We start from the raw sequence: 17,251 nt of genomic DNA, 5'->3' as shown, positions 1-17,251 counted from the left end.
ACCTAACCCAGCCAAGATTTCATCTGTGATGGATTTCCCTGTGTCTAAAAATAGAAGAGAATTGATGCGTTTCCTCGGAGGCGACCAAAAGAGATACTATTTTTAGAAGGCCCTGGTTTCCTCGGAATGGATAGATAAACGATACTTACCAAAGTTGAAGTTTGTCTGTTATTCTACAACACTGGTCGATTGTGAATTCATTTGAGTGATGAACCATCCATTTACCGATCACACTTTAAATTTTGAGCGGGCTACTATATGAGCCCAGATACTACCCAACTCTAACATAAACTGCTCATGGATTGTATGAAGATAATATAAATCTATCAACAGAACTAGAGGGAGGGTATATTATGATAATTATGGTAAGGGAGGGCAAATGAATTCACAATCGACCAGTGTTGTAGAATAACAGACAAACTTCAACTTTGGTAAGTATCGTTTATCTATCCATTCTACAACACAATTGGTCGAATTGTGAATTCATATGAGACTTCAAAGTCATATAGTAGCACGGGATGTAAAACGATAAAAAGCCACAAAATATTATCGCTTCAAGACTAACTAAATGAATCGTAAAATATAATGAAATATCCGCTACATTATTAGTCCAAATCAACGAATCCATTATACTTAATGCATACCACCCTGCGTGACAATAGGGTAAGGTCTGTTGTACGAAGAGAGTAATTGATAACCAGAGTTACACATGCATGCACCCTACAGAAACACCTAAACTGTAGCTTCCGTAAAATAGCCTGACTCTACCAAATATTTCAGTCAAAAGTGAAGGCCATGGTCATACCACCAAAAGTGAACAAATCGTTGATTTTATACAACAGTGCAACCAACAGGGTAGTATTTATGTTCCCTGGCCACTCCTAACAACAAAACACCAGTCGACGCAATTGTCTTAAATGACGTCAAAATTACATGGGAGTCGGACTATAATAATCATTCCAGTAACACCACAAGCTAATAATATAAGTCAAACATTAGCACGTAGCAGCGATGATGGCACGTAGACAACAAGCAAGTCCTCGGGCTGGGATCAGAACCTCCATAACATAGAGGCGACAGTTTATAACTCATAAGGCCTCTGGATCCATCCCTAAGGCCATTAACTCGCTCAACCCTAAAACTGACTATATCCGTAGTTTAACAGGGTTACTTTTGCCCCATGCCTATTTATTACGTATTATATGCGACAAATTATAGGCGTAGTATCAAAGCTAATGTTTTTAGTTTTACATGTTAATGGTGGTTGAACGAAAATGTCTATGTATATGCTCATTTTTAATATATCCAATTTTGAAAAGTAGCAAAAAATTCTAGGATTGAGTGAGTTAAAACACCCGCTAATCCTGCCTTGATTAGGCATAAATACTAGAATATGCATCAATCAAGCCCGAATCAACAAAGCCCACCTAAATACAATCGAACAAGTACAAAGAAAATCTTCGTGAATGTCACCAACTGGAACTCAAACCAGGAAGAATCATCCCCATACTAGGCTAAAGTAAGTGACTCACATTACAGAATAAGAGATTAACTCCTACCAGCGTTCACACCAGACACCAACATCGGACACGCCCGAAACCTGAAGTTCTGACAAACCGACCAGTCCCCATCAGTCATAACAAGCATGCCTGCCCAAGCCGAAAGACAATTGCCTAATCGGACCTGTTCACCAATTAAAATGTTTAAGATACTACATTAGTTTCTCCTTTCACCTTCATAAACATCCATCTGTCTTCACTCCTTGTCAATAAGATGTGACTCAGACAGCCTCATCCTCCTCATCCTCTTCACCATCACCATCGCTATTATCATCATCCTCATCATCATCTCATCATCATTCCTCACACGTCCCTAATCCTCATCGTCACCAGTTTCCCCCTGGTGCAGCTTTGTAACCAAATATACAAAGACCTCCATGGAACAATCTGACAAATTCTGCTCCGGCCCACTTAAATAATAAAATGAACTAAATATACCGATATCCGTGTCACATCATGTGTATATTACACTATGCTGGAAACTAAGACTACCGCAAATCGTGGGTCGATGAGCCTATTGCATTTAAACGGGAATCAAGACCCATGTTGTATGTATGCATTAAAAAATTATACACAAAATAGTTGCTAAAAATCCCAAACAATTTCAATCGAAACAAGGGAAAATATACTGTAGGTCATTGTATATTAACAACACTGATAAAAACCTAAGTATAAAAGTTAGTGCATCAGCCTCACAACCATAAGTCGTTACCCATAGTCTCCAATCAATAAAGATCTAGAATCTAATACTAATATCATCAGAAATTCTTTCCAGAGATGGCAAAACTGTTGAAAACCAGCTCCCCCTTTATCCAGCGCAAATGTCTGATCGAAGGACTCCCTACTAAGTATGAAAATGTTAAACCACCTAGGTTAATGGTCCAAGTAACATAAAATGTTGTCAAATCAACCAATACAGAATGTTAAGTAATGCCGCTCTGAGTGAATACACCACGGCTCTAATTAAAGAGCGCCTGTCTAACGCCATATGTAAGGAGATGTCTATAAAATATCTAGTTTAAAAAGATGTGAACAAAATATCCAACCAGGTCTATTAAGGATATGTATAATCCAAAATCAAGAGGTAAACCACCCCTACACAACAGATATCCCTGACTCCCAGTATGCAAAGTTAGGTAATCCAGCAGAGATATATGACTAAGCGCATACTATCCCTGGCCCCGGGCAAAGCTGAGGAAGCCATACACAAAAAACCCAAAAGTTATCAGGGTCATCAAGGCACTTTGACCCTAGCAAATAACTGCTCACCTTACAAAGTCTAAAAATCAGGCAAAAAAAACAAAAAACAAAAAAAAAACAAAAACAAAACAAAAACAAAGAAAACAAAGAAAAAAAAAAAAAAAAAACAGTGATAGTTGACTGAGTGCATACTATCCCTGGTCCGGAACAGAGGCTGACTAACAGTCAAAGCCCCGTCCCATACTATCCCTGTTCCGGAACTGAGGCTGACTAACAGTCAAATCCCCGTCCCATACTATCCCTGGTCCGGAACCGAGGCTGACAAACAGTCAAAGCCCCGTCCCATACTATCCCTGGTCCGGAACCGAGGCTGACTAACAGTCAAAGCCCCGTCCCATACTATCCCTGGTCCGGAACCGAGGCTGACAAACAGTCAAAGCCCCGTCCCATACTATCCCTGGTCCGGAACCGAGGCTGACTAACAGTCAAAGCCCCGTCCCATACTATCCCTGGTCCGGAACAGAGGCCGACTAACAGTCAAAGCCCCGACCGAATAAAAATCAGACGTAAATAGATCGTTTGATACAAACAATCTGGCTGATGAGGCCTAGACAGAGCCTCAGACATCTAATGTCTGGGTTGTCTAACGTATAACGGCAGAAAACCGTGCCGGTGACAGGTGACTTAGTGCACACTACCCCCGGCCAGGACAAAAGATTAAGCACCTAGAGTCCCGTAGGTCATTAGAGTCGTAATGACAGTGAAAAAGGATGATCAATCCTGGACATAACATAAGGTATGTTCGGAACCTCACAAGAGGGTTCCTTAGCATTGCTATTTGTACCAATGACTATTCCAAACGCCAAAAACACGAGTGGAAATCTCATAGGAATCCCTACCCAAACCCAACAATCCCTATGCAGTGAGTAAATATCCAACAATTATAATATGTGCTATCTCACATGAAGAAAAATTGAAATAAATGTTCTCTCACCTGTATGCTCCAGGCCCAAAGATTAAGCTTATGTAGTTCGTTAGAATAGTAACGACAGTAAGAAAGGATGATCGATCCTGGACATAATATAAGCTATGTCCGGAACCCCACAAAGAGGTTTCATGTCATTGACAAATTATTCCTATGCCTGCCCCTAAACACAAATAGGACGAGCGAAGCACCATAAATCTACAGCAAAATAAATAAATAAAAATAACTATTGTATGACCCAAACATTTGAGACACAAAACCGTCTCAAATGTCTAAAATATGAATGCCAAAAGAGCTAAAAAACGGCAGAAAACCTTACCATTGATAGATGACTTGCTTAGTCAATACTATCTCCGGTCCAGGGCCAAAGGCTTAGGCAGCCAGAGTCTGGAAATGATGTGGGTCATACATAAAGATTGCTTGATACAAACAATCTGGCTGATGAGGCCTAGACAGAGCCTCAGACATCTAATGCCTGGGTTGTCTAACGTATAACGGCAGAAAACCGTGCCGGTGACAGGTGACTTAGTGCACACTACCCCCGGGCCAGGACAAAAGATTAAGCACCTAGAGTCCCGTAGGTCATTAGAGACGTAATGACAGTGAAAAAGGATAATCAATCCTGGACATATAAGCTATGTCCGGAACCTCACAAGAGGGTTCCCTGGCATTGACAAACTTTACCTATGCCTGCTCCAAACTCAAATAGTATGAGCGAAGCAGCATAGATCTACATCAGAGAGAAAAACTAACTAATGTATGACCCACGCATATGAGACAAAAATCGTCTCAACTGTCTAACATATGAATGTCAAAAGAGCTAAAAAACGGCAGAAAACCTTACCATTGATAGATGACTTGCTTAGTCAATACTATCTCCGGTCCAGGGCCAAAGGCTTAGGCAGCCAGAGTCTGGAAATGATGTGGGTCATACATAAAGATTGCTTGATACAAACAATCTGGCTGATGAGGCCTAGACAGAGCCTCAGACATCTAATGTCTGGGTTGTCTAACGTATTACGGCAGAAAACCGTGCCGGTGACAGGTGACTTAGTGCACACTAACCCCGGGCCAGGACAAAAGATTAAGCACCTAGAGTCCCGTAGGTCATTAGAGTCGTAATGACAGTGAAAAAGGATGATCAATCCTGGACATATAAGCTATGTCCGAAACCTCACAAGAGGGTTCCATAGTCTGGCGTGTTGCACCTATGACTGCTCCAAACGTGAATACACGGGTGAAGACAGCCGAGGTCTAACCATCAAAAAATATTCCTCGAGAGAAAACAACTTTACACTGAACCCAAGGCTAAATTAATCAATCCTCGGTGCTAATATAGTAATCCTATTTCATTCCTGTCCACTCGTACTAAACTGAATCTATTATCATTAGAATATGCCCATATAAAAACAGATAGATATGTGTGTGTAATGGATAAAGCAGATACAGAATGTTTGTATACATATAATGCACTAGTCAATTGTTAGTACCACTAACTGTTAGATCCTCTGTCATACTACCATAACCGTGTAAAGCTGAGAAAATTGATGATATACTAAGACCTTCTATCTCCTCACGTAATAAACCATGCTAGCAGCTACAAAAAATCATTCTCCCACACTAGCATAGTAGGTATCGAGAGCAAAAAGCCTATGCTCCTCTCCCAGTAACGAAATACCGCAGTAATAAATTAAGGCTCCTGATTGAAAAAAGGTGCAAAATCATCAGTATAATTATACTATATGCCATCGTAAAAGCATCTAATGAAATATTGAACAATTGACACGTGTCTATACATATAAAATACAAATTAGCTGGAAGTGCCAGCTATTAAGTAGTGTGCCTCAATAACATAATGGTATAAAGCTGGGACCATTAGTGACGTCTAGTTAGTCACTAAGACTAAGACCACATCTCTCCCCAAAGTTATAGACTATGTATACGGCTCCAATATATCAATGTTGCCAAAATCGATATGTCATATTTTAGGCAAAGAGAAGACAAAGGCTTACTCCTCTCCTAGTCCTAGCACCAAAATAGTACTAAAATAAATTAATGCTCCTGATAGAAAAAAAAAAAAAAAATGATATATCGTCATTATAATATGCCATCATAACAGCATATAATGAGTATTGAAAAAATGTCAGTGTCTGTATATATAAACCAGTTCCAATAAATCATTGTTGTCATATTAGTCCTATATTAGGCATAGAGAAGACAAAATCTTGAAGTCTTCATTCCAATCCTTTGTAACAAAAAACTGTGCTAAGATATGCCCCCTGAGTGAATGGAGGTCCACCATCATGGCATAAAGAAGAAACATATATAGTCTTGTGAGGGTGTGAGATGGCTTCGTTGTTAGAAATCAACAGACGCATTGCCAAATAGACTAGAAATTCTCCAAAGTAATCCGACCCCAAGGAAATGCGATCATATTATAGACGGTCATATTTACATACAAATAAGATCTTATATATATATATATATATATATATATATATATATATATATATATATATATATATATATATAATATATATATATATATATATAGCGCAAATCCACTAAATGTGTTCAGAGCGCTTTACAAAGGGTCACTGTCCAACAGCAACATTTAAAATGTAGAACGCTACTAGATGTCAATGAGTATTGGTCGATATTACCAAATTCCCAGACAGCACGTTAATGGTCAAATACACATTTTACACCTGAGTAGGTGAGAGAAAGCAACAAGTATATAATATAGTAAATCATTGGAGAATGTGAAAAAAGAGCCTTTCCCGAGCACTCAACTATACCCCGACACCTTCCGATCCGACCGCGAGTGTCATATCACAAGGCCACATAGCATAGCCGCACATTATAAACATTTTGTCAATATTTTTTAATCCGCGGATAATTGGTTATGAGTAGATAATCGTTACAGGTCTAGCTCACATAGCCTCCGTCATAGTTTCTCACATGTCGGTAAAGAGAATAATAACTGGATAACAAGGCCCATAACTCATCCCTTCTATGTTCCTCAGCATAATCATAAAGAGCCGATAGTAACCGAATTACCCCGTTCCAAAACGAACTTAAGCCAAAACATGTGAGAACCTCATTCGACGATAGAGCTGCTAGCAAGGCCTTCGTATAGATGTCGCTGGCTGCTAGCCATAGATGTCAGAAGATATGCCCCATTAAAAATAGATAACGATTAAAAAATCGCCATTCTTCCCCCGAAGCCAACGGCACATAATAACAACCAAAAATCATAATTATTATTGCCTAAGAATTATGGTTCCAAATATAAATAGCATTAAAGGGTGTAATCTATTATACTGCAGTGCAATTGAAATAAATACACCGAAGTACTCTCAGGTTAGCCATATCGCCTCTTGTATAAACATTACATTATTCAACATCAACCAAGCAACTCCGCGCCATAATGATCCCGCGCTGTCACAACAATAGCCAAGGCCGCTTTAACTCTAAAATTCAACCCGCCAATAGCGACAGCCACCAAATATCCATGGGCGGAGTAGTCAAGACTGTTCTCAATCAGTAAAACCTAATCGTTGTGAAGAAAATGACAGGATTTCCAGTCTCGCAGGATGTTTCCAGCTTTGATTCAAAAAATTAAAACATGTAGATATGGATCCCATATTATCCGCGGGTGAAAATTATTAACTTTGTACTTTGTTTGATAAAAATCGGGAAAAAGGTTCGACTTTGATGATGAAAAGTGACTTAGATAAGGATTATTGTAAACTTTTAAAAGTACCTATTCTTATTATGAATAACTTGTAACTCCCTAATTTGTTGGTCGATTTTGTCATTCGTAGTATCAATTTTATTATAATAGAGAGATAGGAACTTCAGAGTGGAAAAATGGTTGGTAAACAACAATGTTATATTCTTTGATCAATCGACACTGTCCATTCCTGTAGAATTGTGAGTCAAGCATATCAACGTGTTCGACTAATCACATGCTCTTTAACTGGCCGGCCGAAACAAAGACGCTACCTCCCGTCCCGGGATTACGTTATTGTTATGCAAAATATGTAACCCTTCCGCACCACCAGAGGGTAGTTGCAATACCCAACGAGCGATGGAAGCGATGACATCAAAGAGCTACTCCACCACAGCGTTTGGATGGCTTTGCGAGATCTAAAAGCTATAACCGCGAAATGGCATGTTATTCCGACTCTTAGTAATATCGAAGCGTCTCATCGTCTCATCTACTCAAAGTAAAGGGAGGGGTGTCAATCGGATTCAATAGTCTGAAGTCACGTCCGCCCAGCAAAGAAAATTGGCACTATTTATTCTTCATTCTGGCTAGAACTCTCACCTGTCATGTGATCCGACTGTATAAAAGTAAAAAACATGATCAGTAGGTTACTATACTATTCACGACTGTTACCCTCCAGACGCGACTTACGCCAACACTGGCCATGAAAGCAAATGCATCTATCCAAATTCTACTTATAGTACTCAATGATGTCCTGGCATCTATCCCATCTATCATATTAAAATTATGATATAAGCATCAAACGTATAGTAAATTAGGCACGGGTTTCGAAGGTTTCTATTCAGTGAGTAATTTATGATTAATTTTTGAGTAATTTTAACTATAAGGTAAGATACAGTGGGCAGAAAAGACGTGTATTTTAGTTAATCACACACCATCAATACACAAATGCCACTTTTACTGACTTGACATTGAACACGTCCATATAGAATAGAAGGAGCCCCTAATTTTCACGTCTCCATCGTAGGTTACCGATAGTTTACATAGTTGAGCCTTGCGACTGTCCCAGGGGCGTGGCTATATTCCTCTACACTTACTGACTGAGTGTCTATCCACAGACTACCGTCCTGTGTTATCTATGTGTCTATGTGGGGGGGGGGGGGGGGTGCTAAGTACCAGATACCACTAAGGATGCACGTTGCTAATGAATATTAATTATATGGATAATTCTTCTTCAAACCCGTGACATCTGACCATGGCGTACTAAAAGAGTCATAGTAGGGCTATGCATCTGACTGATTAGATCAAGCCTCATAACATTCGCTGTGTTTGGGTGTAGTCATTCCGTCTATATCCCTCGAATCAGACCGCTCCAAAACTAAACCACACCCTTAGTCCCCGATATGGCCACACCCCTCATATTATGATTATGCCCATAGTTTGATGTGGCAAATTATTGAGACAAGACTAATGTGAACCTCTGATGTTCTGTCCTGACGTAACTTATGTCATTTCCCGTGGATTCAGGAACATCCCTACCAGAAAAAGACGTGTGGAAATCACGTCTAAGACGTAATCAGTTCCTTTGAACCCCCTAAAACAGGGACTGAGGAACACTGATGATGCCGGGTTGTGCAATAATGTCCAACCGCGCCCTCATCGTATTCGTCCCCAAGTATGCTAAAATCTATTATCTAGCAGCCAAGTTCCTACAACTAAACAATCCATGAGCAAAAAACACCTAAAACATATAAATAACTAAATAGAACTCATCAAAATCATACAATATCATATAGCAGCTACTGAATAGCTATCAATATATATATAAAAACGTAATAAAGATAAGAAACGGCGATGCTTGTATAATCATGGAAAAGGCAGGGTGTTAAAGTTAAATGAGGCAACTTACTCTCAATCTGCAGACACAGTGATTATACAAAATTAAATCAATGTAACGAATTATTTAAAACACGATACACAATAATCCACTGAAATACACTCAAGAAATAAACACATCATTAACTTAATAAAAAATTACAAAAAGAAGTAAAGATTCCTACAATAGCTGGGTAGTATTATAATTCTCGTCACCAATACGAGAGAGAGACCAAAAATGCGTGTGATCAGTTAGACGGAAAGATTCCAAGTGATCGGTAAATGGATGGTTCATCACTCATATGAATTCACAATTCGACCAATTGTGTTGTAGAATGGTGGGTTACTGTCGCCAATTCTATCCCCACTTCTCCTCCGTCGCTGCACCAATGACACTTCTACTGAAAATAAATGTTGTTTTTCAGTGGGTGATGTGGGGGATGGGAGGGGGGGGAGTGCAACAAGACGCTTAGTGCCCCTTAAACTATTCCTGGGAGCGCACCAGACTCAGAACTCTTGACTATCATAAAGATTTCATATTGGCATGTGAAGCATCTTATCTGAGACCCGGGGCAGTGTTGTTTCAAGAATTTGAAGACACGCTCCATCCCGTTGCGTTCTTTTTCCAGAAAGTTCACTCGACCTCTGACCATTGACAAAGAATGTCTTTCTCTTGTTCTCGCTCTGGAGCATGCTGACACTTATGCATCGTCGTGTCCTCGGGTTACCACCCTCTGTGATCACAGCTCTCTGACTTTTCTCACAAGGATGAAAAACAGTAACCAGAGATTGAGACATTGTTAAAACTGGTCAAAATATAAATTGTTGGCATTCGCACCCTGAAATATGGTATCCATTCTCCTCAATAAAACATACGAACTCAACACAAGTCTGATCTTTCTGACTATAATTCAATTTTCAACATTTTAACCAACCCGACTTAATACCGTTTTGAGGCGAAGGGTCACAAATGATCCCGGGTCCCATTTAGTGAAAAATCTCGAGAAAGATGAGAAAAAACAACCTACTCTCTTGTTCCATGATGTCCCCAGAATTGTTAACGTCATTTCGCGACACCAATTTCCCGTCTTTATTGATTCTGCCGTTTCCAGCCCATATCAGACTTCCGTTTCTGGAAGGAAAAAAAAAACAGATTCATACAGTCGTTTGGTGTTTACCGTGCTGTGAGATATCAGAGTGTTTAACGCATTTCAATTTATAAATTTGGTTACAACAGCCCCCTACTTGGCTACAAATAACTGATAAGGTCTGTTTCAAAACGTAAACAACACAAATCTAGGATTGAGTTTTAATATTGCGCTATATAAAAAAAAAATTATGCCTTTTGCGCCACGATATAATAGGACATTCGTCGCCTAGGCTATCCACGAAGGAATATAGATAACTCATTTAACAAGATTTCTGATGTCAACAGGAATCAACCATGTTGTCCAAGTGAGCAAATTGGGGGTTAATAATCTTGCTCAAGGAAAAAAACGAAAGTGCCTGAAGCGGGGCTCGAACACGGGTCATCCGGATCACAGTGCAGTGCCTAAACCACTCGGCCACTCCCCCCCCCCCCCCCCCCCCCCCCCCCCCCCCCCCCGTTTCTGGAAGAAATAAAAATCAGATTCATACAGTCGTTTGATTTTTACCGTGGTGTGAGATTATATCAGAATGTTTAACGCAATTCAATATATAAATTTGGTTACAAATAACTGATGAGGTCTGTTTCAAAACGTTTTAATATTGCTCTTTTTAAAAGCTCAATTACATAATTATTATTACAATAATAAGAGAGAGGCGGAGCCTATGTTGAGTAACATTCTACTCGACTAATGTCAAGCTTTAATTGGAGGTATGATAAATAATTTCAAAAATTGAGCTTTTATATAGCACAACATCCACTAAACGTGCTCAAAGCGCTTTAAAAAGGGTCGATGGTCAACAGCAACACTTAACATGTAGGACGGGACATGACGCCTGTTAGGCCATATTACAAATCGGACAGAGACAGCGCTGTTAACGGCCAGGTACTCATTTTACACCTGAGTACGGTGAAAGAATGTATGTAAAGAGCCTTTTCCAGGGTCTCAACTATGCTCCGAGCGAGGCTCGAACCCAGGTCCTGCCAATCCAAAAGCGAGTGTCATACCACAAGACAACATAGCAACACAATGATAATAATATTGATAATAATAATAATAATAATAATAATAAAATATAATAATAATAATAATAATAATAATAATAACATATATAATAATAATAATAATATAATAATAATAATAATAATAATAATAATAATAATAATAATAATAATAATAATAATAATAATAATAATAATAATAATAATAATAATAATAAGAAGAAGAAAGAAGAAGAAGAAGAAGAAGAAGAAGAAGAAGAAGAAGAAGAAGAAGAAGAAGAAGAAGAGAAGAAGAAAAGAAGAAGAAGAAGAAGAATAAGATGAAGAAGAAGAAGAAGATAATTATAATATAATATATGGTATTTATTCAGAGTCCCATTACTTTTTGACACATCCTCGAATTATTATTTCAAATATATTTCATCCATTACCTCATGAAATGAAGAAAATGAATTTCACCACTGTTTGCTGGGAAGGCAACTTGTCCTTGAACTTCCTTTTTGCAATAACTTTGAGCGTCCTCCAGTGTGTGCCATTTGTTTACATAACCATAACATAATCCATTGTACAAAAGATAGGAATCGGGACAATCTGTGAAGATCAATAAGAAAAAAAAAATAAATAATAATAATAATAATAATAATAATAATAATAATAATGATGATGATGATGATGATGATGATGATGATGATGATGATGATGATGATAATAATAATAATAATAATAATAATAATAATAATAATAATAATAATAATAATAATAATGATGATGATGATGATGATATACGATTCTTTCACATATAATTTATTAAACTAGTTACTTTTATCGTTCCTAATAACACAACAAGCTTGCTTGTTTTTTTTTAAACAAAGGAAAATTGGGAAACCTCGGTTTTTTGTTTGTTTTTTTTTGTTTGTTTATTTTTTTTTTTTTTTTTTTTGGGGTTTTTGTTGTTGTTGTTGTTGTTATGTTGTTGGGTTTGGGGTTTTTTGGGGGCTTTTTTGTTGGTTTTTTTTGTTTTGTTTTGTTTTGTTTTGTTTTACTACACCGATGTAGTAAAAATGAGTTTCCATCAAACCCAAAGGGGTATAAATTATGCAAGTTTATAAACTCAATTTTCATCGATAAAATAACGCATTGTTGCGTATACAGTATTTTTATTGACTAAACGCATTCACCATTTTGTGGCTTTACTTGTAAGAATCAATAAATAAAATCTTCATCTTTGTAACTCTCTCATTACCAGCCAATTTCAGGATTTTCCTCAAAACTCCACACCCAACTAACACAAAAAATATATTTTTTATCACTCAGACATAATAGAAGTATAATTCTTACGGTAAATAATTTCTTTAGCAAAACATGCTCTACCAACACACTGTTTATTTTCTTTCAATTTTATGATGTACAACAGAAATTTGAATAAGAAAAATGTGACCTTTCGCCTCAAAACGGTATTAAGTCGGGTTGGTTAAGATGTTGAAAATTGAATTTATAGCCAGAAATTTCAGACTTGTGTTGAGTTTGTATGTTTTATTGAGGAGAATGGATACTATATTTCAGGGTGCTCATGCCAACAATTTATATTTTGAGTAGTTTTAACATTTAATTAGGCTTTTAAGCATTTGGTTCGTTCCGACATAATACCGTTTTGAGACGATGGGTCACAAATGTTGTTTGTATCGTAACAAAGTGGCGATTTTCCTATAGATGGTAAGGAGGGGGTTAACGGATAAGTCACTTCGTCTCCAGTGGTATATGTGACCCATCGTCTCAAAACGGTATTATGTCGGAACGAATAAGATGCTTAAACGCCGAATTCAATGTTAACAGTTTGAATATAGATTGTTGGCATTAGCACCATGATATATGGTATCCATTCTCCTCAATAAAACATACAAACTCAACACAAATCGGATATTTCTGGTTATAAATTCAATTTTCAACATCTTAACCAACCCAACCCGACTTAATACCGTTTTGAGGCGAAGAGTCCCATATTTATAACGTTATTTACCTTTACAGAGCTGTTGTCCGTCAAGCGCCCATCGTCCACCGGGTAGACAAACTGTTTTTATCCTATTTTCCCATCTAGGGTCGTTGCAGTATATATGTGAAATCTCTCCAACCTGATAGCTCTTCTCATTCCCCAATCCGTTCTCATATTTCTCTTCGGGTTTGTAGCATTTCGCAGCTTGATAATAAAAATAGTAATAATAATAATAATAATAATAATAATAATAATAATAATAATAATAATAAAAATAGTAATAATAATAATAATAATAATAATAATAATAATAATAATAATAATAATAATAATAATAATAATAATAATAATAATAATAATAAGTAAAATACGTTCGGCATAAAAGGAATTGCCCTTAAATGGTTTACATCATATTTACAGGATCGATGGCAGACTGTCGTGGTGAATGGTGATCAGTCAAAACAAGTTTTACTAAATTTTGGCGTGCCACAAGGCTCTGTTCTTGGCCCTGTCCTTTTTACTGTATATATGCAGCCCCTTTCTAGTGTGTTATCCAGATTCAATCTGAGTTATCATTTTTATGCAGATGATACGCAAATATATGATTCAGCACCTCTTAGTAATTTACAGTTCTTAATACAACGAATTACGAGCTGTTTTAATGAGATTAAATCTTGGATGTACCACAATAAGTTAAAATTAAATGATAGTAAAACTGAGATTTTAGTGTGTGGAAGGCCGAGTATCCTTAAACAGGCAAATAAATCGCCTATTACTCTCGGAAATAGCACAATAGAATTTTCAAATAAAGCAAAAAACCTTGGCGTCATCATTGATAAAGATCTTTCCATGGCAAGCCATGTGAATAACCATACAGTCTATGTACATAGAAATGAAAAAAATAAGCAAAATTCGTAATTTAATACCGAAGCATATAACAGAACTTTTAATTAATTCCCTGATTTTATCTAAATTGGACTATTGTAACTCCCTTTGGGCGAATTTAGCTAAAGACAAAATTAGCAAACTTCAGGTTGCTCAAAATAACGCAGCCAGGCTCATTGTACGCAATAACAAAAAATACCCATCAGCAACTCTTCTTCTCCGTGAGTTACATTGGCTTCCTATGGAAAAAAGAGTTGCCTATAAGATTTGTACTGTTGTCTACAAATCCCTGAGCACGAACAGTCCCTCCTATATTAAAGACCTTCTAAACATATATGTCCCCAATAGAAACTTGAAGTCAAGCAATGGCCAATCAATCCTTGTCAAACCTAAGCCATTGCGTAAAATAGGTGAACAGTCTTTTCAATTTTCGGCCCCCCATTTTTGGAACTCTCTCCCATCACACGTGAGATGCTCGGATTCGTTGACAACGTTCAAATGTCGCTTAAAGTTTTATCTTTTTACGTCATAATGTTGCAATATTATTTTCATATTTTGTTGTTGTTAAATTGAATTCGTATCACGTTTCCTTCACACTTGTCTCATTGTAATATGTTTTGTTTTATATCACTGTAAAGCGCTTAGAGCCTGTGACAACGGGGTAAAGCGCTATATAAATGCCATTTATTATTATTATTATTATTATTATTATTATTATTATTATTATTATTAATAATAATAATAATAATAATAATAATAATAATAATAATAATAATAATAATAATAATAATAATAATAATAATAATATTAATAATAATAATATAATAATAATAATAATAATAATAATAATAATAATAATAATACACATTTATATAGCGCTCATTCTCGTGTAAAACACAAGCTCTGGGCACTTTACAATATAAATATCAATTTTAAGTGAAAAAAAAATAAAATAATAATAATAATTCATAGCCAAATCAAGGATTCATAGAGTCAATAAAAACAAATACAGTAAAAATGTGTCTTGAGATTCTTTTTAAAAGTAGGTAAAGACTTGCACTCCCTCAGACCACGTGGTAGTTCATTCCAAATCTTGGGGCCGAAACAAGCAAACGATCTATCACCAAATCGTGTTCTTGATCTTTTTTATCCGATAGTATGTAAGAAGCGATAATATTTTCTTTAAATTGTGTTTATCTTGCGCGCTTAACCTCGCTAAAAATCCATGCTCTTAGCATTTGATATTTGTGACCCTTCGCCTCAAAATGGTATTAAGTCGGGTTGGTTAAGATGTTGAAAATTGAGTTTATAGCCAGAAATATCAGACTTGTGTTGAGTTTGTATGTTTTATTGAGGAGAATGGATACTATATTTCAGGGGCTCATGCCAACAATTTATATTTTGACCAGTTTTAACATTTAATTCGGCTTTTAAGCATCTGGTTCGTTCCGACATAATACCGTTTTGAGACGATGGGTCACATTTACAAAATTTACAAAAAAGAAACTTCAGGTCATGGAAATAACGTGCATTTAACACAGAAGACGGGGCATAAAGACTTCGAGGCAGAAGTGAATGTTGAGATACACACACACACACTCTCAGACACACACACACACAAACACACACACACACTCACACACACACACACACACAAACACACACACATACACATATATATATATATATATATATATATATATATATATATATATATTGTGTGTGTGTGTGTGTGTGTGTATGTGTGACCAATGGTCTCAAAACGGTATTATGTCGGAACGAACCAGATGCTTAAAGCCGAATTAAATGTTTAAACTGGTCAAAATATAAATTGTTGGCATTAACACCCTGAAATATGGTATCCATTCTCCTCAATAAAACATACAAACTCAACACAAGTCTGATATTTCTGGCTATAAGTTCAATTTTCAGCATCTTGCCCAACCCGACTTGATACCCTTTTGAGGCGACGGTGGTTCTGTCAAGTCAAGCGATGTTAAGTGTGATCACTCAATGAATAGATGCCAATAATTGCAAAACTCTAGCGCTGGCTCTGTACAGTGAAGGATATGGAATAATGATTATTGATAATACAAAAGGTCGATGAATTGGTAAATTGTGATTAAAAAATATGGTTCCACATGGCATGGAATAACCTAAAGGGGGCACCTTCAACACCAAGACTCAAATCGAGAAGACCTTTCCACCTAACAAAAATGGCACGACTTCATTGTTGAGGAAAACTGGAGAGAAATGTGGAACAGGGAAACACCAAGAGGAGGAAACATCATTAAAGATCCAACCAAAAGAGTGTCTGCATTCAATAACGCCAAGAAATATTGGATTTCCTCAAATCGCCTCTTAACTGGACATGGCAGAACTGCATCAAATATGTGCAGATGGAAACTTGGAAACAGTGATAGCTGCCAGAAATGTCAGGCAGCCCCAGAGACCAGCGATCACATCGTATCCACTGTCCAGTAACTAAACTTGAAGGTGGCTACGAAAATGTCCTTAGGGCGGAGGAAGACTTTAGAAGCTGGGTTGACGAAATACATTTGGAGGTGTAGCCATACGCTACTAACTACTACCTAAATGAAGATTTGTAAAACGCTTTGGACATGGTTAAACCACAGAAACATGCTCTAATAATAATACGACGCAAATAATTAATTTGTTTTTTTTACTTACCACTACAGGCAGAACCGACGGGCGACCATTTACCATCTGATCCACATATGGATGTCACATAGTTCGAGTCTCCCCTTTTTTCATTCTTGCAATATATCTTGACTCGCTGTCCTGGAGCGTAACTATTCTGATTAATGATGTATCCATCAGATGGGAGATCGGGATTTTCGCATTTGTAACCGTA

The 17,251-nt window shown here is 37.0% G+C and overlaps 1 protein-coding gene across 1 annotated transcript in view; it reads right to left on the bottom strand.

Annotated features, from left to right (window-relative positions):
• Positions 1–17,156, bottom strand: part of LOC144975596 (uncharacterized) — a 67,035-nt gene extending 49,879 nt beyond the window's left edge. Inside the window, exons 1-4 of the mRNA XM_078919759.1 lie at positions 17,068–17,156; positions 13,519–13,695; positions 11,933–12,092; positions 10,381–10,484 (exon numbers count right to left, since the gene is read on the bottom strand). Of these exons, the coding sequence (XP_078775885.1) occupies positions 10,381–10,484; positions 11,933–11,937 (109 nt within the window). The 5' untranslated portion in view covers positions 11,938–12,092; positions 13,519–13,695; positions 17,068–17,156. The remainder of the gene's footprint in view (positions 1–10,380; positions 10,485–11,932; positions 12,093–13,518; positions 13,696–17,067) is intronic.
• Positions 17,157–17,251: the final 95 nt, after the last annotated feature.

The sequence above is a fragment of the Berghia stephanieae genome, chromosome 6 (assembly GCF_034508935.2).
Source record: "Berghia stephanieae isolate SIO BIC M18660-M18661 chromosome 6, UCSD_Bste_1.3, whole genome shotgun sequence".
Lineage (NCBI taxonomy): Eukaryota > Metazoa > Mollusca > Gastropoda > Nudibranchia > Aeolidiidae > Berghia > Berghia stephanieae.
The sequence above is the reverse complement of the archived record's forward strand: the minus strand, read 5'-3'. Positions and strand labels throughout refer to the sequence as shown.